General features: G+C 41.6%; 1 protein-coding gene across 3 annotated transcripts in view; it reads left to right on the top strand.

The window, feature by feature from the left end:
* Positions 1–26187, top strand: part of IPCEF1 (interaction protein for cytohesin exchange factors 1) — a 139246-nt gene that overhangs the window by 54455 nt on the left and 58604 nt on the right. For 2 of the 3 annotated variants that reach the window (XM_025213567.1, XM_025213566.1), the window contains exons 2-5: positions 7675–7725; positions 15868–15904; positions 16550–16719; positions 25135–25208. In XM_025213567.1, the coding sequence (XP_025069352.1) occupies positions 7702–7725; positions 15868–15904; positions 16550–16719; positions 25135–25208 (305 nt within the window). In that variant the 5' untranslated portion in view covers positions 7675–7701. Of the gene's footprint in view, positions 1–7674; positions 7726–15867; positions 15905–16118; positions 16248–16549; positions 16720–25134; positions 25209–26187 lie in introns of those variants that run through there. The other variant, XM_025213568.1, reaches the window with a different exon arrangement.

The following is a 26187-nucleotide window of genomic DNA, read 5'->3' as shown; positions in this document are numbered from 1 at the left end:
GTAGGGAAACTATACCCATTGGTCAAGTAATGATGCTGTTTGCTGGAGTACTCTTGTTAATGGTGGTTATGTGAAATCTATGGATAAATTGTCATTGATTTTATTTTTTATACAGCTATTGATAGGCAATGAAAACCTTGCAGGTGACCTAACAAACAGAAAGCAAATAGAGGGGTTAAAAATGATAATGAAGGTAAGAAAGGAAAATATAGCAGTTTGCCTTCTGCTTCAGAGGGTTTTTATTTATTTATTTTTATCTTTTTATTTCCAGGTTATCCTACAGCTTTTAATGTACACTCATTAAAAAAAACAAACAAAAAACCCAACCCCTCCCCCCCAATGTCCCCTACAGTTTCTTTGGCTGTTCTGTTTTTGCACCATATGCTCATCTTAGCCAGAATTTATCCAATTAGACTTTGGGAGGTCTTGTAATACAATATTTGAATCATGTTATATAGTTAAAATGTTTTGCTCAAAGCTAGGCATATTTACATCTCTGGAAACCATGCTTGGCAGAGTCATGCCAAAAGTATAGCAGATCAGAACACCCTTGTACTTACAAATGGTGAGATACACACTTGCATGCCTAAGTTCTGCAAAAGGAATGCATTTAGTGGGTTAGAGCTGCCCTTTGAGCTGAGACTCTTTGGTACCTGTTATTTTTTCTCTACAGCCTCTTTGATCTTTGACAGAGATTTCTCTTTTTTTCAGAATGGAGGCTGTAGACAAGTGGAAATAACGGCAAGATATTTCTGATAAGCTGCTTGCTGTGTTTCCACATTTGGTACATCATATGCTACTCATGTGCCACTTTGTTACAGTTCTTGTAAGAACAGGACTAATAAAAGGGCCATTAAAATAAACAGTCACGGAAGCAGGAACCACTGTGTCCCGTCTCCCAGGGGAGTATTTTAACCACAATGGCAGAGCATCAGTCTTGCTCTCACTCTTGCTCTCTTGCCCCTGTCTGCCTCACTCCCCCCTGAAATAGCTCCAAATAGATGGATTGAGGAAGACATACCTTTAGAGTACAGCAAAACTGTGTGCTTTAGATACTCATCTGGGAGGCAGGAGATCCAAGTTCATATCTGATTCAGGGCAAGGAACTGAACCTTGATTCCCCTCTTCACAATGATTACCTAACCACTAGACCAGGCCCATCCAACTGGGGGCCCATCAGCTGCATGCAGACCCTGAGAGGTTCATTTGCAGGCCCTGGGCTCCCTGTCTAGATGCTGCTGTCCTCATCACTTTCCTGGTGCTGCCACCAGTGTCTCTAGGTTGCCTCTCCTGCCTCCAGTATCTGATGCCTGCTGCCTGCCTCAAGGTGGGGTGGGTCTGAGGGTCACCATGGCCAGGGAGCTCAGGGGTACCCCCAGACTCTGCACAGTTTTGTGTGGAGGTGCTGATATGGTGCAGTGTGGGGGTGTGAGGCCTACAGCTGGGGTGCCCATGGCTTCTGTCCACTGAGAAGTTGGATAGCTCTGTACTAGGCTGGGTCTCTTTGGGTAAAGTTACATACTACACTTATGCCATACTAAAGGTACTTAAAACATGATCATCCACACATTAAAGATTGTTAACTCATGCTAAGTGCCACTGGCGATGCATAGGGGGTGCATACATCACCATTGGGATTGGCAGTGCACCCCCTGCAAAAAGCATCGCTGCCGTTGCCAGCAGTGCCTGTGGGCATTTGCTGCTTGTCACCCTCCTTTACTGTTGACACTGCCAGTGGCATCTTTGGGCAGTCCCCAGTCTCTGTTGGCTGTTGCTGCTGCTGCCAGTGGTGTTTGCAGGTGGTCGCTGACCGCTGGTTGGTGCTTGCCAACCCCCCACTGCCAACGGCACCGTGGCTGCCTGTGGGAGCTTGCCACTCGCCACCACCACTCTTCCACCACTGACAGCGCTGCTGCCACCTGCAGGAGCTCACCGTGGCCCCCCAGCCTCCAGGGGCATGCGGCGTTCATGCTAAGTGCTCTCTGATCATCTCAGTTACATCACTTTAGGCAAGGCTTAACCCTGGGCCATACTAACTAGCTCATGTTGGGCAACTTTGGTCTGCACCAGGGAGGTAAAACAAGAAATGTGCAGTCCTCCAGCATCTCAGGATGCACTGTTCCCAGACCACACTTGCCCTCCATCCTCTGATCCACAGCAGGGATAGACCTCAGATGTTCTGGCTCTTAGCCACACCCCTACTCACTAGTTCTCCAGTGGCAAGTCAGAGCTGTCTAGGCAAGAAACAGTAGTAACCCTCAACGTGTGACTGCACAGCATTTTCTAACTTTAACACTGCTTAACTATTGACAGATTTAGTACAGTCTAAGTGTAATGTGGAATTAAACAGACTGACTTTAGCTCTATTGGTTAGGACTCTCACCTAGGAAGGGAGGAACAACTCTCTTCTCTATAAATATTTGTTAGTTTATGGCAACTGGAGCAGGATATTTAGGAAGGACTGAGAGCACTGTCCCCTCCCCACTCCCCCCTTCTTCACCTTGTTTCACACCACCATTGAATACGTTAGCCTGGTGGTTAGGCCACTCTTTGGGAGGCAATAGATTTAGGTTAAATTTTCCTCTGATTCACTTACAACTTGGGGAGTGCTGGTATTCCTGGGCTGTTGGATAAGAAATGGATACTTCTTTCTCTTTCAGTTTTATGACATGAAAAATATAAATCCTGACATGAAAAATATAAATCCAGATGGAAATGATCAAGAATATTTGGACTGAAGGTTCATCTAGGTTTGAAATAATTTAAATGTCCTTTTTTGGGTGAATTTTCTATGCTCCCCCCACTCTTCCCCTAAAAGTCTAAAAAAAAAGTTCATTTCCATTAAATTTTTTTGCTGATTGAAATAATTTTACCTGTTCTTCCCTCCCCCTAGAATTTGCAGAAATATTAATGCTTGTTCAATATTGATGCTCTTCTAAAATTAAAACATTCACTTGTAGAAAAACATCCCTTAATGATATTGATGAATCAGAACTAGCAATATAGCCATCTTGTGAAAAATCAATATACTTGCTAAAATTTTCATCCAAAGTTTAGATGAGACGTTGTTTTTTTTTTTTTTTTTAAGTGTTTGAGGAAAAAAAGATGAAATAGCTTGGGGACTTTTCTTTCCTTTTTTTTTAAATATAATTTTTCAGCAGATGGTTTTCACTTGAAATATTTTTGTCATCTTTACAAGAATGCGTATTTGTCACTAGCAAACATATGGGGAGTAGAGTGGCTGAGTTAAAAGAAAGATTTTTGCTAAACTACTTTTCTGCTCATAATATTTGTTAGATTCAACCTCTGTCTGGTCACACTAGTATTCTGAGTTTAGAATGCATGTTTCTTTTACTATCTACACATTTGGGTGCCTAATGAATTCTCCTCCTCTTTGTCCTCCTTCATGATCATTATTATTCCTGCTACTACTAATAATGTATATGCCACTCTTCCCAGATAGTTTTAAGTGACATCTCTGTAGGAATAAATAACCCCACCCAGTGTAAATGGATTACATTTCCCAAAGGAAAAAGTAGGAGGCTGTGGTAGGAATGTGTGAAATAAAGTATTTCAGGAAAGCATTTTGGTGGAGAATAAAGAAGGTTAATTGGTAAGTGGGGAGAAAAAAAGGAGGCTTTCATGTTTCATAATGGAAACTAGAACACTTTCTTTGGAAAAGGCTAGGTAGGAGAAATGTCTGTCTGTCAGCCATTAGTCTTCCTTCCTACCACCAGTCTGATTCTGTAAGGCTATCATCTCCCACTGCTCCTACACTCAGACCACCAATTCAAACACCCCTTTATTCTGACTGATTGACTTCCTTCCCATACATGATCGTCCCAGGGGAGCTGGGACACTGGAAGGCCCCCGGGGCAGCAAAGGGTCCCGCTTACCTCCTGCAGGGCCAGAAGAGCGGAGGGAAGCCCACGCACCGAGAACGCCGGCGCGGGTTGTCAGCCGGGCATTTATCCGGCTGCGGCAGAGCAGCGGGGGCGGGGGACGCCTTCTGGGAGGAACAAAAGGCGGCCCCGCCGAGGCAACATGGCGGCTGGACGGAGGAAGCTGAAGCGAGAAGCCTCAGTGAGCGGGGAGTCAGCCGCCACCCGCGGAGTGTGGAAGGGAAGGAAGCAGAGCCAGACCTGGCTCCGAGAGATGGAGCGGAGCAGCTGGCAGCAGTGCTGGTGGAGAGGCCAGCACTGTGACTATCGACTTAGCCGGTGGGGAAACCGGCTCATCGAGAAAGAGGGCATCGGTGAGGTAACCGGGTGCCCCATACAGAGGAGAGCCGGTGGGAGGTACGGCGACCTCGCAGACCCCCGGAGGAACGTAGGTACCAGGCCATAACCGGGTGCCCCATACAGAGGAGAGCCGGTGGGAGGTACGGCGACCTCGCAGACCCCCGGAGGAACGTAGGTACCAGGCCAGAGGGACCAGGCTGGCGTCCCTATAGGCAGTATGCCCAGCCCGAAGACCGTTGTTGACAGTCGGCGTATTGAGGCGAGAGGGTGGCAAGCCAGGAGCAACGTTGAGGCCATAAGAGGAAGAGCCTAAGGTGGCAAGTGGCTGGGGTGTAGGGGAGAGCGGAGTCCTGAGGTTACCCGCCGAGGACTGCGCCAACACCGGTGGATACCCCAAGGGTGGACCCCCCACTGAAGGTACCATCAAAGTCATGGCAGGTGAGTTCAGGGGTCCCCCTGATACCAGTGGGGGTAACCTCCGGGGTGCATTCACGAAGCCAGGGCGCACGAAGCCTTGGGCACGGGTAAAGGCGGTGCGGGAACACCTGGTAGAGCGGAGGCAGGTACAATGATCTTGATAGTGCTACCAAATTTTTAAGATACACTTACCTTCCCAAAGCCAAAATCCTTTCACCTTAGTAATGATGCCTTCTCTGAGACTTCTGTAGGTATGACTGCACTCTAGATGGGAGGTAAAAATGCAATACGTGTAGAGATACCGGAGTTAACTTTAAGCCATGACAGCATGGGCTGTACAAATGTTCCTAGGATCCTGTGTACTTAGTAGCCGAAAAGATTATATTGCCTGTAATTGCAGGGAGCATGCCTTCCCTCCTTGCCTTCGTATAGTACTCAGACATACTAGATTACAATTTGCTTGGGTGTATCTGCACATTCTGCAGTTAGACCTCTGACTATAGTATAGATCTTATTTTTTAGGGAGAAATGGGTTCACAGTCAACCTGTCCACAGTTGAGAACCACTTGCATAGTTTTGAACCCTCTCCCACCCAACATTTCCAGGCTCAGAACAACCTGAATATACAAAGATTCGTGTTCCAGATTCACCTAGTTAAGACATTCCTCTGCCACATTTGTTGCTGCACCTGGAAAATATAAACAGAAATGCCTGGGTATAAGGCCTGTCTTATGGCCTTCCTCATGCTCCTTTGCACTAGCTATGGGTTTTTTGCAACTAAAATTTTGGGACTTGCATGTATAGCTGAGTGATCCTATTTCACCATGCAGGTGCCTGGTCAGACTGCAGCCCTAATGAGCATGTTTCATATTAAATTTTTATGTAAATGTCAAACACTGAAGTTACAGAGCTGTGTGCATGCCATTTGGGTGTGTAAAATGAAATGGGATTTAGTTTGTGCTCTGTTGCTTGATCTGTACTGCAGGGAATGGTGCATTCTTTACTATTTTAAGGTAAAATGTAGTGGTACTGGAGCATCAAGTTGCTTTTGCAAATGGGACTCTAAGTTAGTTAGCCAGTTTTAGAACATTTTATCCTGGACCAAAATCATTGCAAAGATTATGTTGAAGTCCGCTGCAGACACAAGTACAAATGGTCTGAGTTAGGCAAAAAACTTTTTCACTGACAATAAACTAAATTCCTGCCTCTGTTTTACTGACAATTTTAAAGCTGGGTGTGTCTACAGAGTACAATTAATATGCATGAATAAACTCTGAAGTTTACTATTCTGGAGTTTATTGCACAGAGGACTGCAGCACGTTGAGCCGAGTCAGAGCAGCCCCGGCTGGCAGGGGACCCCGGGGGGTCAGCCTGCCAGTCTGGGGCTGCTCCCTCTGACTGAACATGCTGCGGAGGGGCTGGTTAGGGCACAAAAGTGTTTCAGCATGGGGCTAGCTGGCAGGCAGCCCCTGTACTGAAGCACCCTTGTGCCCCAGCCAGCCAGGGCAGCATCTGCATGTGTGCTGGTGCAGAGTTTTTTACTTCTTGGCAGGATAGTACTTGTATTTCCAAGTACTATCCTGCTGTGGAGTAAATTATTTTATTCCAGCATAATAGGAGCACATGTTTAGATGCACAATGCTTACTGTGCAACTAATTACTGAGCAGTAAATGTCTTGATGCACCCTCTGTAGTTCTTATAAACTACCACTTCTAAAAAAAAAAAAAATCAATTTTCAGGGAAAGCCTGATGTCACAGTGATTGCTGTTATTTCCTCTTTTACCCTTGTTTTCTGGATCACTGTTTGATGTTCCTACTTTAATTTGCTTACATAACTAATGGTGTTTCCTCTTTTTTTTTACTACTGGATATGATTTCTAAACAGTCTTGAAATTATTTTCTGTAGTATCTCTCCTTACTTTGATATTATTTCACTAGTAGCTACTTCTAGAAAGATCATCATTTTATTTTTGTTTAGAAACTGTTGGAATTTAGAGCATGTGCATCTTTTTCCATTCTATTATTGATTTAGAACTGTTGGTAGCCAAGCTGTATAATTTTTTTAAATCTGTTTTAAGTTTTTATTTTCAAAATAAAACAAATACTGCATATCAATAATGATATAGATGTGAAATACTTAGTTTCAGACAGTAACAAAGAAGAAAGTGCTAGTTATAGATTTCCCTAAAGTGAGACTACATTTCCACAAATTATTTCTAATGCATTTGTGCTATTCACTTGAGTAGACTTCTGTCTTCTCTAAAATCTCCATTTCCTGGAGTGATTCTTTGATACTCAAACACAGTGATCTGGTAGCTATATAAATTGCCTTAATGTGCGTTAGGCAAATGTGCCCAAAGTTTAGGTGCTTGTAAAAAGCACATGTAGACATGCCATACTGATAAAAGGACTTCCTGTGATTTTCCTTGAATTGCCTTGATTTTCCTTGCCAGAGACGGTTTAGGTACTAAAGGACTATGACCTTTCTAAACCCATACTGAGTTGATTACTTGAGGCTATCTATGTTGATGGCCTCAGACTGAGATCTCTTGCAGTCTGCTGCTAGACTACACCTCCTGTAAGGAACTCAATGTTTTACAGCTTCGTCTTTCTATAAGGGGAGACTAGTGCATTATAGAAAATGGAGTCTGGCAGGGAATTCTGACCCATACAGAAGAGGGGAGTCAGAGTAGCAGACTAAAATGCCCAGGAGGCACTACCACTTCTTTCTGGAGCAGAAATCTTGAAATTTCTCATGAAAATGTTGAAGATTTTTTTTTTTTCATTTTTTGGGGAAAACGTCCATGGACTGGAAAATCTTTGGATCATTTCTACCTCTTTTTTCAAAAGGCTTTGTTTTGCATTAATATCATGCAATTCATATACTACTAGACCCGTATTCTTCTAAACTTGGACAATTTAAACTCTTTGAAAAACTATTTTTCTCCCATTATAGAGTTAGATGCTGCGAAAGTGTAAGCCAGAATGTAAACCTAACTCTCTTGTTTGTTACAGCTCTCCTGCTAAGTTTTGGAATTGCATATGGCAGATGACAGCAGAGCTCTTGTAAGTATATTTCAAATGTTGGGAATGACAATCATGGGATAGGGCAGTGTCACTCCTTCTAATGTACTTGTGGAATCCAAAAGACTAAGGAAAATGTTGGTTTTAAAAATGCCTATTGTTTGGGCCAACTAATGAGATTGTTGCAAGCTGATCTAGCCATGCTTTCTGAAAAAAACAAAGGTCTGTTGTGATGGGATCCAACTATGAATCCTATTCTGAATCCAGTTCTTCTGTGTCCTGTGCATCTGGGAAATTATTGATTATTTTTTCTAGCACTGGGTTTTCCAAGTAGACTCTGACACCATCTTGGGGTAGTTATCCAGCTGTCTATCCCTGGAATCAATGCCTCAAAACTTTTTGAGTCCCCAGTTGCTTTGTGATTGGTCTAGAGCCCACCTAGAAGTTGTACCTTGGGGCACTAGTTGAACACTTCAAGGGCAAACAAGGGAACAAAGCAAGTAACAATGACTTGGCAAAGGCGTTTCTTAACCATGCACCCATGCTATTCTAAGGAAGTGCAAGAGATTCACAGATTTATAGAAAACAACAAACTCATGGACTCATTTACACTCAGTGCCCTCACCACCACCTGTCTCCTAGGTTTGATTTCATCACCTTGGCCTACCTGTCCACTTCTGGTGGTGAACTGCCCTGCTTTGCTTTTAGAAAACATTATTAAAATCCAGGCTCAGGGCATGTCTACACATGCAATTCATTCAAAACAATAAACTCTGGTGTTTATTGCACCAGAGTTTATTGCTCCTGAGCACACCATGCGCCCAGGAGTGGTCTGGTTTGGAGTAGCCCGGGCTGGCAGACAGTCTGGGGGGTGGTCAGCTTGCCAACCCAGGGCTCCTCTGACCTGACTCAATGTGGTACAGGGCATAAGGGTGCTCCAGTGCAGGGCTAGGTGGCAGGCAGCCCCCACACTGAAGCACCCTTGTGCCCCTGCCAGCTGCACCAGCATCTACATGTATGGTGCTGCAGAGTAACAAACTCCACAGCAGGATAGTACTTGTATTTACAAGTACTAAGCTACTGTGGAGTTTATTAGTTTACTCCAGCCTAATAGCACTGCATATATACATGCAAGATGTTTACTGTGGGGCTAATTAGTCTACTCCACAGTAAACGTTTCACATAGACATGCCCTCTGACAACTTTTTATTTGCTCCTGCATTTCTCCTGTGCAATTTCTAGGGTCCAGCCTTACTTAGCTACTTGAACAAAACAGCCTGTTTCCACTGGTTGTAAACCCTTTGTTTGATTGTTGTAGAGCCATTCAGTTCTGATGGCGTGGCCCTTGATTGCTGTCTCAGTGCTTTCTAGATGTAGTCTGTCCTCAGATGTTAATTTCTTGTTACAAAATGAATACTCACAGCCCATACCAAAACTTATGCTTGGAGGAGAGGTAGAAAATACAGTGCAAATTTTACAAAACAAAAATGGGATTCATTAGTTGACACACACACTCCTTTCAAAATATCACCTCCCTAGTAAGTTCTTGCCTATTGCTTAGGGCAAATAGAGAGAATGTGAATGCTAGACTGAACTTTGTAGTCTCATCAGAGAGAAGTTGCAGTTTGCTTTGGACAGTAAGCTAGACAGTAAGCTACATTTAGGTGTGGATGTCTTCCACTGGGGCACAGGTCTACTATTGCCAATGCTGAGCATTTGAAACTCAGTAGTAAACCACAAACCACAACCAAAAAAAAATCAGTATTGATAAGTCAGGGTAAAAACATGAGTCAATCCTCCAAAATCATAAGTGGCTTAAAAAATATGACATGGAAAAACAAGCCCAAGAACAACAGCAAGCTGCACATATTGGATTTGTTTTGTTGACTTTGGAGTTTTGGGACCTTCTGAGTCGGTGCTGTCAAGCAACAAGGAGGACTAGTGCTATCTCCTCATACCTCTTCCCCCCCCCGACCCCTCCCTCTCCCGCCTCCCAACAAAAAGAGAAATTCTCACATATAGTAGCATTCTAGGAGCCAGACCTTTAGGAATACCCACATATTGGCAGACTCCTGATCAAATCACAACAGTTGATACTGGAACAACGTGAATTGCCATATAAGAGTATGTTATAGACCTTACCTATTCACTTTTGAAGTCACCACTATGCTCCTTGTCAGTAACATTAATTTTACTAGTTGTGGTTGTCACAACCCAAAGGTGTGATTTTGTTTTGTGTATGCTTTGGCACCACTGAATTATTTTCCCGCCAATTTGTAGCTTTCTTTGCAGTGTGCATTTCTTCTTTGCAGCACAGAAATGCACTTTGCAAAGAGTTCCCGCCATTTGTATTATAATTCGAGCCCCATTATTGGCTTGCGTGAAATTATTCACACGTGGCGGCTAGCGATTGGCTTGCTAGCCGTATAAGAGGCTTGAGCAGTTTCCGCCCACGTTGGAGAACTCCGAGGAGAACCCCTGCAAGGGAGGACTCCATGAACACCAGGAGGAGGAGACTTCACGCTGTGTGAAGATCTCTAACCGCTGCGGAGCCTATCGGACCCAGCGCATTTCAAGAAGGCAACAGGGGTCTGATCAGCCTCTAGCCTCTCCCCATCACCGAGCGCAATCCTCGACGTATCCCTCTCCCTGCGCGCACAAGTTCCACGGAGCCTAGCAAACTTCATGTGAGTCTATTCAGAGCTCTTTTCTTCGAGTACTTTCTTCGCTTGGCGTGACGGGCTCGCGGTTTAGAGTCTCCAACCGGATGGGCTAGAAGAATGTTCACGGGAAGGAACTCTAGTCCGCCTCGCTTCTTTTCTATCTGTAACTGCAACTCAAGTAAGTTTTCCTGCCTGCACCGCAACCATTTTCGGTGTAAGTAAATAATCTTAAATCAATCATTACGTGTCCGTGACTAATTCTAGCGTGTCGCCTGTTTTCTCCGACTCAGCGTGCCCGGGCTGCTGGCCACAGCCCACACGGCACGAAAAAGGGCCCGGATTGCTCCTGGCCCGCACAGTGGTTATGGATTTTCTAATAATTTGCAGCATTTTCTGATTGTCCTAAAAGATGGCTCCTTATAAAAGATATGCTACTTCTTTAGAAATTAAACTTACAGATCTGTAACTTGAAACTGCCTCTTCTATTGATCCTTCCTTCCTTCCTCACAGATTTTTTTGAATCTGACATGGCTGCACCATGAGTGCATCTGCCATGGCCTCAGACTTACAACCTCTGACTGTCAGTCATGAGCCCTAGTGCCTGTGCCACCCCATGCCCTCTTTTAGTGATGATTCTTGGTGCTTTTTTCCTGAGTGTCCTGGAATGAAAGATTTCCTGTTTGAAAGGGGTATGCCCTGGATATTTTTTCAAAGCAAAACTTTCCTTTGATTTTTGGAGAGTGATGGTATTACTCAAGGTTCAGACAGACATGACAATTTTTGCCCCTAAAAGCACTCTACAGTTGTGACCAAACATAAATGCATGACTGCAGAGTGCTTTAAAAGGGCCTGATCCCATGACAGTCTGAATCCTTCAGTAACTTGTGTCTGTACAAGTTGTGAGCAGGGCTGGACTGACACAATGCAGCCCTGCTCCTAGCACTGTCTTCAGAATGGGAGGGAGGAGAGGAAGCAGAGAGAGTTCGGTCTGGGGTGTCTTTGGCAAGTGTCGGAGGGTGCAGCAGGTGGATTGGAGCCCCCCTCCACAATCTCTGGGGGTTGCCCCACCCTCCATCACCAGATGGATAATGCCCAGATCAAGCTCCCTCTGCTCCCTTTCCTCCCTCCCATTCTGAAAATAGCACCAGGGCTGGGAGTGGGGAGGGGTGCATTACTAGGGGAGATTGGCTTTAGGCTCACAGCCACTCTACACAGCAGCTCAATTCCCTACCCCCTGGGACCCAACAGTGAACATCTGTTGGGTCCGGGGGACTGTTGTAACTCATGGCACTTCCTGCAAAACACCATGAGTTATGACCAGGAGCTGCATTTCTGTCTGCACCTTCAAAGTTCTGTGTGCTTTGTAGTCAGGTAGACCAAAATTTGGAAGGTCCCAGGAGTATGTAACATGTTTATAAGGCAGACTGCAAACTCTGTGGAAAATTAAAAAGTGAAGTTTTAAAATTAAATCAAACATGAAAGTGAATACTTCAGTGAGTGCAGTGTGGGTTTTCCCCTCGTCCCCATAATACTTCTCAGCCTATAAGAATAAAAAAGGGTGTTTTAAAGCTTTGGTAAGCTTTTTCGAAGATAGCTGGAATTCTGTAGCACTATTTTGGGAGTATGGGTGGATTTCATAGCAAATTTCATCCCTGTAGCCCTAGAATGAACTCCTGATCTTTTGTTAGCAATAAATGGAGCATCCCTTAAGCACAGGCATTTTTTTTCCTGTGTTCCAAATCATACAAAAACAAAGTAAAAATAAAGATCTACTGTATTTCTGCCTTAGAGCTGGCTTGTGAAAATAGAATGTATTAATAACAGGTTTCATGTTTTTCACCTAAGAGCAATAGACAAGATGTTTTATGAGAACTTTTTGGAATCATAGAAAATTAGAACCAGAAAGTTGTATTAAATGATGGGGACTGTAATCTATATCCAGATCTCACTGCTGGATCTACAACATATGCTCCATTGATTTTTGGGGGGATCAATAGTAAATGATTCATAGTGGAGATTATATCTCATTTTATGATGAGAACAGTCCATAATCTATGCTATTTTGGTTTATCACAGCAAAGAAAGGTATGCATTAGCTGGAGACCTATTTCTTTCTCAAATAGTTATACACAGCCACATCCTGCCTCATGTGGCAATCTTACCATTGCAAAATTTCATTAGACTAGGCAGTAATGTCGTAATGGAAATGCATCTTGGTGACAAAACCCGGAGCATGATCCCCACTGCCTACCTTCCACCTGCAGCGTATTAATTCATTTACTTCTTTTTTCATCTCATTTAAGCAACTGAACAGAAAGTATTGGGTGTAATGATTCTGTCAGATTTTACTTTTTTTCTATGGCATGAATCGGGCACAGTTTTCACTGAAGTAAGAACAATAGGGATGGTGTATATGGAAATGGTGGAACAAAAGAGACTCCCATATAACTAATCTATTTGATTAATATTTTTCTATTTCTATTTTCATGGAGAGAGTCCTGAATGAGTGGCTGCCAGGTCATAGAAAATTAAAAAAACAAACCCAACCCTCCTGTGGAATATACTATGGATAGTAGGCAGCTGGTTTTCTTCATTCTTGGCAAAGCTGCCCATGAATAAATTATGTTGGCCATCCCAAACAGACACCAGTAAAAGCTCTGATGATATACAATCAGGCAGTCTGCATGTGTTACCTATGTTACAGAGAGAATGTTTTAAAAAAAAATATTAAGACTATTTTTTGGCCTATGTAGTCAGGTATCTTAATTACCCTGAATTCCACCACAGTACAGGAAGAGAAAAACTCCTTAAAAATGTCATAAAGTAGCTTTTCTTTTCCTAACGCCTTATGTTACTTAAAAGTCTAATATTTTGGCAGATTAAGGTAGCCAGAATACAGTAAATTCATTCATAACAATTTTGCCCTTTATCAGGTGGACATCACCTCTGCATCGCAGAAAGCAGGATAGGATTGCACTTTATAGACTAACAAAGTAGATTATATATAGCACAAGCTTTTGGGAGTTGAAGCTCACTTCATCAGGTGCTGTGAAAGGACCTACAGAAAGACGAATTATGAGAGAGAAATTAGACATTAGAAAGGAGGGTGGGAGAAGGGAGGCAGCACTGGGAAAGACAAATGAACAAGGGACCTTGTTACATATTAATTTTAGGTAGCTTCTGGAACTCTTAATACCTGGATTGTCTATGAATTAACACCTGAAACTAGTTTTAAGCACACTTTAGGCAGCTTAAAGTTATGTCACTCCAGGACAGCTTTATCTTTGATCCATGTTACCCAGCTTGTGTTAATGTATGGCCACTCTTCACAGATAAGCTGCTCAAGTTGCAGTCCTCCAGCATCCCAGGATGCAGTATCATATCCCCAACCCTCCTAAGGGTTGTTCTAAGTGGACAAAGGTTCAGCTCCCTGAACTCAACTGCCCAGGGTCACCAAGTCAACTCCTCCTCTTGCCCCCAGAGACATGATGTTCCTACCCCATTGGGTGCAAGCCTGTGCAAACAGTCTGTAGAGCACATGCCAGCAAGCCAGGTCACAGAGCATGGACAGGTCCAGGAGTGGGGTCAAGAGCAGGTGGGGCAGGGAGAATGAAGTAGGGGGCTGGATTGGGTTCCCATGAGCTGGGGCTTCATTCCCTGGGCAGGGGTAGTAGCTCCCCAAAAAGTGTCTTTTATTACTGCTCCTACCTCCTAGCCACTTCAGGAAGACAACCAGCAAACTCCACACTTCAATCCCAAATGCCAATTTATTTCCTTTAATTTATTTTCTCTTTATTTCTTTTTCTTTTAAATTTTTTTTTGGTTTTACTTCTTTTTACTTTATCCTTCAGTGGTTGACTTGCTTCATTTTACCACCCTTCCCCCACCCTCATTTCATTTCCACCTGCCATTTTATTACTCACACCTATCCCATTAATACTCTGCGTCTCAGCTTCATGTTCCCACCCCCACCACTCCACCGCATCTCTCGCACCCTACCTAGAGCAGAGATAGAAGCCTGTCCTGGCTCACTAGCCCTGTAGTGGTAACTCATAGCTGTGCAAGTGGGGGACAGTCAGAGAAGGTTTTTAGCTTTAAGGTGCGACTCCTCCAAACTTGAGCTAGCACTAACGCTGATTAACATTTAAGCAGCTCAAAGCGCAATCTGTAACAAGGGCCAAGCAATAAATTAGGAGCAAAGGGGTCACAAAAACTAATCCAGGTAGTGGGATCAGAACCGATAATCCTTGTTTAAAACATATTTAACATAATCCAGTCTGCGTATGATTTCTTGTTCCACATCTGGGTCTGTTGCAAAGCCCAATGAGCTTCAGCTCATGAAAGCTTGATTGATCGAATCTATCTATCTATCATTCTGTCATTCTGTCTACCTAGCTATTTGGTTAGTCTATAAAGTAAAAATCTACCCTGCCTTCTACTTTTCTTCAGACAGAATACAATATGTTCATTCATAACATAGCTTTACACTTTATCAGGTGGATATCACCTCTGCTAATTATGTCTCATGGCTTCCATGTGCTTACTATCTCTCATTGCTTCCATTGCTTCTGTGTGCCAAGACAAAACTTTTTAATCTAAAGAACTGAGTATTTTTAAAAGGATAGATAGAAAAACTGAGGCAAGGAGACACAGCAGACCAGGACTCAGGACTTCTGATTCGTATTAGCCTGTGTTCTCATCCCCATTTTTTAATCTTACTCTCATTTTCTCTATTTTATGGTAAGTAAAATTAATTTTCCATATAAAACTTTTAATCCAAGATTAATATATGGATATGTACATTATACAAATTAATGCATTAAATTAAAATATACTGTTTTTGGTATGACTAATTACACATGGGGAGACATAAGGTTTAAGCAAATTTAGCCATTCCATTTATGAAGATCTGCCAAATAATTTTTATTTTTTTGCTATTTTGTGACGCAGAAGCTTCCTCCTTGCAATACAGTTTATCAACCTTTTATAGACTATATATTTTCCCCTTCATGAGTACAAGAAATAAAAAGGGATGAAGTACAATAACTTTTTTATCACTTTTCTGCAGTTGTGCCTGTAAAGCACTCTGCTCAAAAAACAATAAAATATCTAAGACCCTCCCCCCCCCCCCCCCCCCCCCCCCCATATTGGTAATTATGACGATTAAAGTGTTAATAAGACTTAAACATTGCAGGTGTAACTTCTTTACTTCATAGACCAGTATTTAATTCAAGCAAAAACACATACCAAAGGAAGAGCTGCTTGTGGGTGCCAAACAGGAAGCCCTAGTAGATAGTATACAAAAGTGTTACATTTCTTCTTGCTCAAGTACATGTTCAGCAAGTTTAATTAACATATTTTATGCTTCAGCTAGTACCTTCCCGTTAGTTGTGAGTTTTAGATTCTGTCCTTCGTATGCACACACACACACAGCAACACCACCTTCAGTGTCCTCCCCCCTTTCTTTACAAATGTTGTAATCTGAAATTTCCTCTTTCTTTCCTTCCTGCATTTCTTGCAGGTTCCCTTGCGTCAAAAGACAAGAAAGAAAAGTCAAGGTAATGAGATCTTTTCTTGTTCTTCATTTGTTTTTATATCAGTGTGTCTTGTTCATGGGAGGTTGAGGTTTCTGTGCCACTGTTTAGTCGGTGGGTTTTATGCCACCGCTTTGTAACTCTGCTTATTTTTGCACTGATTCTGAAAAAATGACGACATGCTTTTCATTTGGGCTAAGCTCTTGTGGTATGTCAATAGAGACAGAGCTGGGGATTTTGGAGAGAGAGAGAGGGAGAGGCATGCACATACACAGACACTGCTTTTCATTAGTTGGATGCTACTCCTCACTAGCTGTGACTTAAATAGATCTATTGTTTCCTAATGCAGTTGTGTGAAGGGTGCTACGTATGTTTACCTAGTGCATTTTATTTTACATTCATTAATGTTATCTTTGTGTACAGTTATGCTAAGTGTAGTCAGTAATTGCTTTCTGAGAATATCGTTATTTTTTATAGCTGTGCGTGATAATGTTTTCTAAATGAATGTATTTACTGCATGAGACAAAACTGAATGACTTACGTGCATTTAAAGAGACACTTGGACGACTTAATAATATGGCAAATGCAGACTGATACCTTTAATCAGCATTTTAATTTATTTAGCAATGCACGTTTAAATAAGCAGAAATATTTATTTTATGTGCACAGGGATTTGTATAATGAGTCGACGGAGGATATCATGTAAAGAACTGGGACTACCGGATTGCCAGGGGTGGCTCTACAAGAAAAAGGAGAAAGGAGCTTTTATTGGCAACAAATGGAAAAAGTTCTGGTTTGTGCTAAAAGGGTCATCGTTATATTGGTACAGCAGCCAACTGGTGAGTACAATAAGCTTCTACCTCTTTGAAGTGGCTTAAGCAGGGACTGCTGGTATCAGGGAAAAAGAAGGGTTGGGGCCAAACTGAAATATAAATGGAGATATATAAATAATTGGGATTAATTATCAGCCACGAGATTTCTTGTAAAACGGACAGGCTCTGTCCTCTTTCTGCTTCATTATTTAGTTCTAGAAGCACTTGGGAAACAGAGACTTGTTGCATAATCTGTTCCTTTAAGAGGTGCTCTTTTCAGGTTTCATAGCTGTTTAAATAGTGGAAGGTATTTGCCAGATGCTTACCATAAGGGCTTACTTAAATGTCAATTCAAATGGAGGGGGGGGGGTGTACTCTCCTTTCCTTCTGTTCTCACCAGCTGAACTATTAGCTTAATTTTCATAGGAGGACTGTCAGTTTTCCCCCACCTCCAGCATGAACTGCATCTGACCTGTCTTTACCTCTTGTAAAGAGTGACAAAGATAGAAAAAGTGGCTTTTATCTCTGCTGACTCTTGCTTGCCTTGATGCTGGAGAAATGCAGGCCCAGTACACACTCTTTTCAATCACCATGATTTAGAAAATCTGGACTGCTGTTTACAGTTATGCTTTTAGCTGCTACTCTGGGCACAAGGTCATAGCAGTATTGTAAAATATGTTTTGACAATGCACGGTAAGCCAGATTTTAAACAGGTTACACGGGGGGGGGGGGGGGGAGAATAAGGCAGGAAAGAAAAGCATGCATACAAAGTGGGGGTGGCAATAGGAATCAAGTCTGTTCTCAGTTTCCCTCTTTGACTTTGTCTGATCAGGCCCCTCTCTTAAGAATGGGTCATGTTGCACCATGGGGCAGCAGCCACAAGGGAAAAAAACCTTGTTTCTCCTTTCAATCCACACTGAAGTGACTCCCGGTTAAATAAAATCCTGGAAGGGCCAGCAACAGAATTCCAATTAATATTAACCAGTCAAAATACATACTGCCAATTTGAAATTTAAGTATCCCCTCCCACTCTAGCATCCCTCAGTTTGTTAAAATAACCCATGGCTTCATACCAGGAGTCTTGAGGACCACTAATCAGTTATTTTTACTTCTGTAAAATAATCTATTTGTCCCTAGCTTTTATTCACTTTTATAAATTATTTTATGGAACAGACTGAATGGAATTGTTGTGATGTTGGACAACTTAAAATACAGCCACCGAATAAATGTAGTATGTGGCAGCATCATAGTAACTATGAAGAGATAGGAGATGTCACACTCATTAGGTCAAAACCAGCCCCGGTGCAGGTCACTCAGTTAAACTTGAGATGCATGTGGCCTATCACATTTTATAAATGAATGACTCTTTTCATTCACTGGTTTATTTTGAGAAGCGCATATTGCCCCCTTCTCCGTCAGTTAATCACTCCTGCTTCTCATTGTACACGTGTGAAGCAGAATAAAAGGGTCATGCTCTGGGCCACCTCATAGCATTGTTCCAATTTTTCCTGATTTTACTAAAAGGTGTTATGGTTGCACTTCTGCATTAGACCAGTTTTTAAGCTGGTGAAATTCTTTTATCTGCAGAGAAGAATTTCTGCCTTCCACTTATGCAACTGAGGTTAAAATTAGATCCAATATGTTCATTCTAAAGGGGAGAGAGTATATTGCTTCTTCCACTGTCAGTAAGTAAAATATTGTACAATTTCAACAAAGTAGGGCGGTGATTCTTTGCCAGGCAATGAGTATGCAGCAGAAGGGCTCCCCACTGAAGCTTCTAAACACTCAGCTCAAGTTATCTTATGGCAGGTCCTCTTAGGCATTGACATATCAATTATGAGTGGTGAGGGGAGTCTGGAGTAGAGCTCAAATGACTGAATTTAGTCTAGTTACATGGATTATCTCCCGTTCTTCATGACCAGGTTCTTTACAGCAAGAGTGTTTGTTTTGTAAATCTGTGTAGAAACGAGCATTGACCAGACATTGGTAACTGTAGCATAGCAACAGCAGGATACTGGACATTGCCATTTTTAGAAGAGCTGAGCAATAGTAAGCAGTGGGTGGAATTTGTAACTGAATCCACATTTTCCAAGGTCCGGGTGCATATTCTTTACAACCTGCGGTGGACCTTTAGCTTTCAGTTTTGATCTGTCTTGGGACTTCAGAGGCTCCTGAAATTCCTGTTGGTTTGGCTGTTGTCCTTATATTTTACATGTCTTGGGTCTTATACAGAAGAAGGAAGAGAGGAAGAAATGCAGTCAGGGATACTTGTAGTGAGATTTGAGGACAACAGTGGAGCAATTTCAACAGAAAGTGTATTGTCAGAAGTGTGACCTCAATTGCAGTTAAGATGTGGCAGCCTACACATTGGTGTGAACGAGTGACCTGGATATGTATCCCTGGTCTTAGTACAGGAGTATAGATTGTAGCCGTGTTGGTCTAACATAGGCAGACAAGGTTCTTTGGGTAGATGTGATATCTTTTATTAGACCAACTCAAACAGTTGGAAAAATTCTTTTTAGCAAACTTTTGGGTATAAATACACTTCATCAGGCTGAAGAAGCATCTGCAATTGGTGTGTGCTCTTCCTGGATGGAATGAATAATAAAGAAAAAGCCATGGTCTTAGTAAGATTTACAACCTGTGCTATCTCATCTTCATGGCTGTTGGTACTTTAGCTAGCTTGACTACTGTTTGGGTATACCCTCAGACTGGGTTGGGGAACTGACAAGGACGTAGTTGGGTGGGAAAGTGGGAAAGACATCTGGTTTGTGAATAAGGTCGAGAAACCTTAATAAATTATTCTGATAGCATCTAGGCGTTTTGGAGTTTATCCAGACTGAGCTTCAGACTCAGTTGTGAGTCACACATCTATTCCTTGGTTTCTTCTTTTCATTGATGTTCTATTTATCTGATGCCTCAAAAATGAAGTTGTAAAAGGGACACGATCTGGTTCTGCCTCCCCCTAGCAGTTTTTGGTGTAGTCTGGAGGACTCATACTGAAACCTGGTGAGCATATTATTACTTCTGCTTGTGAATAGGGGAAAGAAAAGGTCAGCAGAACTAATGTTGATGCTAGACTCCCCTCTCATCCCATGTCTGTCACATATGGCACACTGGAAAGTAGAGGAACTAATCAACTAATAAAAGGCTTGTCTCAAGGATAACGAACCTTGTTTCCAGGGTAGAGACAAAAATCAGGTTCTCTTGTATAGCTTTGAAAGGTATGTCAATGATTGTGTCATGGGGTACCATGGAGTGTTGGAGTATTATTGGAGTGGAGTGTAGACATGAAATGTCAAGAGGCATAGCCTTTTGTGAGATCTTTTATTGGACCAACTGTATAGTTGGGAGAACTGTTGGACTAACTTTTGGAGATTGGGGATAAGTACAGACAGTCAAAAGCCCAAGGCTGAATTGATTCAGTCTTTGCCAGTTAGTTTAAACTGTGTAGATTGAACTCATAAGCAAGTGAACAGACATTTGCTTTTGATTCTGGAAATGCAGTGACCCAGGCCAGAGGCCAGGGGAGCACTAGAGCATGCCTCCCTGCTTGGCTAGAGCAGACAGTTTGGGCTGAGGCTAGTCTGCCCATCCTGTTTGGGGGGGAGGGGAGGAGGGGGGACTTTTGGGGGAGGTACAAAGCATCCTAGGATGCTGGGGGACTGTGCATTAACTTGAATCTGGAGGCAATCAGTTCAATAAACTGATTTAACCTAAATCAGTTGTCTGATACTACAAACATCCAGGTTTATCTTGAACCGGTGTTCTTATGTGCACTGAACTTCTGTTGTATTACAGATTTGAATTGATTTCTGATCACTCATACCATTTTATGTGTCATTTCTGCCCCTAACTCAGGTGCCCTCACTTACAGACATATGGGGTATCTTTTGATGAATAAAATAAAAGAGAGTGCAGGTGGTGATATACTCTCAGTATTTATCCTTAACACTTGTTCTGGCTAATTGTATTTAAACTGTACTCCTAGCCCCAGTGGATGCTGTGCAATAATCTTTGAAAGGAGAAACCTTTCACCTTGGAGTTGTAACTGGGTTATGTGACTAGTGATAGAAAAGTTATTACCTTCGGCTGACTGTCTGGATTAAACATTTTAGGGGCCATGGGCAGATATTATTCACAACAAATTTACCAAGAGGAAAGCTCTCACTGAGCCCTCAAATCTATAAGAATGTATATACTAGGGTTTTATACATTTATTGATTAATTTATTTTGGATAAACAGTGTAAATACAGATCAATACTAGGTGCTACCCAACACTTTGTGGGGTTGTAGAGTTTTGCCCTTTTTACTTTTAAAGGTTTGGTTTATTGGGGTGTGGGTGTGGTTGGGAAGTGAGGTGGGGATTTGAGCTGTTCTTTTTTAAAACCCTCTTCATCTCTGTTTTTTTAAAATGTTGTGTATGTCAATTTTGGGCGGATGGAATAAAGAAACCAACTTCTCTAGGTTCACCTTGATAATCCAGTGGTAATACCCAAGAACAACAGTTTGTTCTGTGCTGCTTTGATACCACATGCAGCTTTTGTATAGAGTTTTTGTCATTTGTTGTTAGAGGCTGGTACGAGGAATACAAAGGTAAATTCAGGGTGTTTATTGTATTTAGCACTGTAGGTGACAAAGATTTTCATACAATAAATCTGTGTTCTTTCTTTCTAATTTTTCAAGAGCCAGCAAGTGACTGGACACCCTTTTTCTTTCACTGACTTTCCTATATTTCTTTTTTCACTCTAGTTTCTGGGTTGAAAGCACTAGTTCAGGGTGAGATTTATCCAGTTGATATATTCGATTTTTACTAGAACTTCTTGTTGGTTTTCATTTTTATATGTTTGATATTTTTCTCTTAATTAATTAGTTACATTAAAAAAATGGACAGAAAAGCTAAACCTGGGCCATGGGCACTCTGAATAAACAATTTAAAAATATAATACAGAGGAAAAAAACAGCAGTAGCAAACCCACATTCCTCATTTAAAAAAAAAACAACAAAAAAACCCGCAACAACAGCAAAACAGTCCTTAACATGAAACTTTCCTCAGTCACTCTGAATGATTGAAAAAAAATTCCCTTAAAATCATAATAAAATAAAAGAGAGGTTTTTTTTGTTTGTTTTGTTAGCAGAGCTCTCAATTTGGTCTGACTGAAATGCATATTTATTTAGAGATGTCTTATGCAGACTACACATATGCCCACTGAACATGTGTTATCAAACTTCAGTAGTGATAATTAGAATGTAACCGATTTTCAGAGATGCTAAGCCTCTACCCTCTACTAATCCTTTTCTCAGCATCGTCAACGACTCAAGTTTAAATCTTGGAAAGTATAAAAATGTAAGGCTGTTTTTGAGTCTCCACCATTTATAGTCATGTTTTGTCCGTGTTCACTGTGACTTAAGATGCTGCCAACTTTCTTCACCTTCTCCTGTATCTGATTTTTCTCCTGTCTTTGAAATATCTTTCTATAGTTTAGCTGTTTTAACATAGTGTATGTTTTCAGAATTATAATTTGATTAGGACTGAGGGGGTGAAAAACTGGAAATAAAACAATTCAGGATATTACCAGGATACCATGAACATACAAGTTTGTTTTCCCTGAATGTATAGATACATTTATTTGTCTGCTTTACTGTCTTTCATAGAAGAGAGGTGTTTATATTCACTATAATTAATAAGGCCATGCCAGAGGAATAAAGACAGATATAATATGGTATTCCAGCTGCTCAGAACTGGGGAACGATACTATGGATATGCCTATACTGCTCAGTTGTAGTGCCAGGCAGTGCCTTGCTGAGATTTGTCTCAATTACGCTTTACAAGGTATTTCCAGAACCCAAGTTAGATAATTGACTTACTGTGGCACTGCATGTGTACCAATAAGCTGTTCAATAAGCAGAGCTTACTGGGTGAGCGCATAAAATACTCCACTAAAATGTCAGTGCTACTTTCAGTTGAGGATGTAGTACGTGCATAGAGTGAGCATGGTGTGTCTCAGCCCAGCCCTTCCTGGAGCTGTAATTGAGTGATATAGATTTACCCCACATGACACTTTTGCTAATATACCAACATCAAAATGGATCCAGTGTAAGGTTCCAGGTATCCTACTACACAGACATTTATATGGGCTCTCTACAGCCTAGTCCACTGCTCACTGCTTAATACTCTCTGCTGCACAGAAGGCATTAGAAGAGGGTGCTGTTCCATGAACACTTTATAAGCTAACAGGCCCAAGGTCCATAAGCGTCTTTTGTGCACTAATTTGCCTAGTGTCTTTTATCTGTGGGAACTGACTCCGTTAGCCTGTAACACCCCAGTCCACAACAATAAGCAAGGTGCAACAAAATTTTATTAATAATATTTTACTCTTACAATTGTAATGCCTGGGAGCTGCAATCAAGTAAGTGTCCTATGCATTTATACTATTACATTTCCAAGTCCTACTCTTTTGAACCTCTCTCTAATGCCTCAAGAAAGGCAGAAACCCCCTTCCGGCCTCTGCCACTTGGCCAAATATGACAAAATTACTTCCTGATCACCCCAAAAAGTGATTGATTAGGTCTGCAGTACTGGAAAAGGCACTTCTTCAACACAATGAATAGAGAGACAGGAGGTCTTTGGGGGCAGCCAGAGAGGACCAGAAGTCCCAGAAATATGGAAATTGAAATTAATGGGAGCGGAATAGAGCCAACATTGCCCCCCTGCTCCTCCCGCTGGCTAGTGGGAGGCAGAGGAAGCATTTTCAGGCATGCGCTTCTCCCCCTATGCTCTGAGCTGTCTGTATCATTGCTGGTTTGATTAATATTGCCACCCAATGAGATGGTGGGGGATACTTTTGAGCTGGGGACAGAAATTGTACATAAACTGGTATAAGTGATCAGAAACTGGTTCAAATCTGTAACACAACAGAAGTTCATTGCATATAAACCACTTTGAAAATGGCCAAAATGGTTTAAAATAAACCTGGATGGATGTAGTATCAGACTTAGCTGATTTAGGTTAAATTGGTTTATTGAATTTTGCCCCAGATCCCTTCCAGATTCAAGTCAACTCACAGTCCCCTAGCATCCCAGGATGCTTTGCACCCCTCTCTCAACCTCCCCCTCCCTTGAACGGTGGACAGGCTAGCCTTGGCCCAAGCGGTCTGCTGCAGCCAAGCAGGGAGGCATGATCTAGTACCCCCTGACTTCTGGTCTGGGCCACTACAGGCATATAGCTGCATTTCTGGAATCAGAAGTGAACGTCTGTTCACTTACTTATGAGTTTAATCTGTGCAGTTTAGACTAAGCTGCAAAGATTGAATTAATTCAGCCTCAGGCTTTTTGACTGCCTGTACTTAGCCATGAAGTCATCAGAAAGAGTCAGGTTTTGAATACTGATTTGACCTTTTTATTCTTAGTGCCATGCTTATTAAAATAAGCTTCTGGGCTTTCATTTGTGCATGCAATTCAGGTAAGGTGGTACTTTAAAAAATGTTTGCAATTGGTCTGATTCTGTTCCCATTACAGTTACCAGTAATAGGCCAAGGATGAGCAAATTAGAAAATTAAGCCTTAAATGTTTGCTTACCTAATTTCACCTAGAGATCAGGCTTTTGGACTCTTATATTGTTCCTAGAATTATTTGCTGCTCTAACATTAGATAGGTAAATAAAGATAGATCTAGAATATGAGATATTTTATTTTAAGAAGGGTTCTATATGTTTTTGCACCACATCTGTTTAGTGAATGTCGAATCAGAAAAAGCGTGTACTCCCCGGACATTGTCTCTAAAGGCCAGGCCTGAAAAGAGGATATAGCTCTTACTCCTACTGATATATATTGACATTTTCTTTCAGCTTAGATAAGTGGCTTCTCTTTTTTTGAGCTGAAGGTTGAGTTTCATTTCCCACACTGCCTACATGAGGCTCAGATGACTGTTGTATGTGGCAGTATCTGTGAGAGATCATTACAAAGGCACGTGCATTTCCCCAGCTCAGCTTCAGTTTTAATCCTTTTCAGATATGGGTCTAAATATTGCTCTTAAATTTGTTTCCATCACTGACACTGGACTATATTGTAGTTTTTTTTTGTCACAAATCCTGAATAAAGGCCATTTCAGAGATGCTGCAGGGAGGAGTAATCTTTTTAGCTGTATATCATCTTCAGCTCTGATGATTGGGAGTGTACATCTATGTCTACTTCTCATCCATAGCCACTCACTGCCTGCCTAGTTGCACAGGCAGAGGAGCAGAGTTTGTATCATTTCACTAAAATTGGCATTACAGGTAGTTCCTATAGGAAAGTTTTTCATTGTCCTGCACAGACATGAAGCAAATAATTTGCACAGTATTAAAAGCTGTTAGGAGTTTACACCTGCATGCATACTCTTGGGTAGGCAGCAGTGTCCTGCACTTGATCATGGGTTAATGCATGTGACTTGTTCTCTTGTAGGCAGAGAAAGCGGAAGGATTCATCAATCTGCCAGATTTCAGTGTGGAACGAGCAACTGAATGCAAAAAAAAGCAGTAAGTGTATTGTTCACCTACAAGTATGGAAGCATAAGATTATATATAAAGTAGAAGCTATATTTGGATTTGGTGGTGATAGATTGATGGAGGCCATGAACAGATCTGTGCCAATAATGTATTTTTCAATCTTTGTGGCTGAACTAAAAAGTCAAAATATTACTAATTCAGGTTAATCACAAAACAAATGTTTTGTTTTTTTCAATAAAATGAACCCCCTGTCCCCCCCAATTTTTTTAAAATTTTGGTTTGAGCTAAAATGAAAATCCTTTTTTGTTAACAATTTTACATTTTAGATAACATATTTTTAAGTTAAATGTGAGACAAAATAATAAATAAAGTGTTAAAATAATAAATGATAATGTTTTGACCTTTTTAGCATAAAACATTTTATTTCAGCATTAATGAATTTTCCTCTCATATTGTTCAGCCAAAAACTATTAATTAGATTTCACTTAAATCTATCAATTGCTTTGTTTGATTTTAAACCCTTTCCCCCCTCCTAGTTTATCCCTAAAACTGTGTATTTTGGCATATTCATAATTCACAAAAATCCCCAGCTGTAGTGAAGCATGTCATGAATGGACTTCTGAGTCTCATCTTCAACCTGATCAGGCTTAGCTAGGCCTCCAATAATAAGTTGATCATGGAATTTGTGTAATTTTGTTAGTGTGCAAAATGAATTTAGTGCACCTTGCAGTGGTAAAATCTATATTGATTTATAATTAGAGCCACGTAGAAACTTTCAATATTTTACTGTTTGCAGTGAGGCCAGCTCAAGACCTACTGAAACTTTCTCAGGTAGGATGAGGGAAGGGAAAAGACACCCACCCCAGAATTGCCAGTAGTTCAGTGTTTAAGGTAGTCACCTGAGATTTGAGAGACAAGCTCAAGTTCCTACTCTGCCTGATTCAGGACAGGGATTTGAATCTCATCAGAGCCTAATCATAAAGCTGTAGAGTACACTGGGTCGGAGTCT

This window comes from Alligator sinensis, unplaced genomic scaffold (assembly GCF_000455745.1).
Source record: "Alligator sinensis unplaced genomic scaffold, ASM45574v1 scaffold1093_1, whole genome shotgun sequence".
Taxonomy (NCBI): Eukaryota; Metazoa; Chordata; order Crocodylia; family Alligatoridae; genus Alligator; species Alligator sinensis.
The sequence above is the reverse complement of the archived record's forward strand: the minus strand, read 5'-3'. Positions and strand labels throughout refer to the sequence as shown.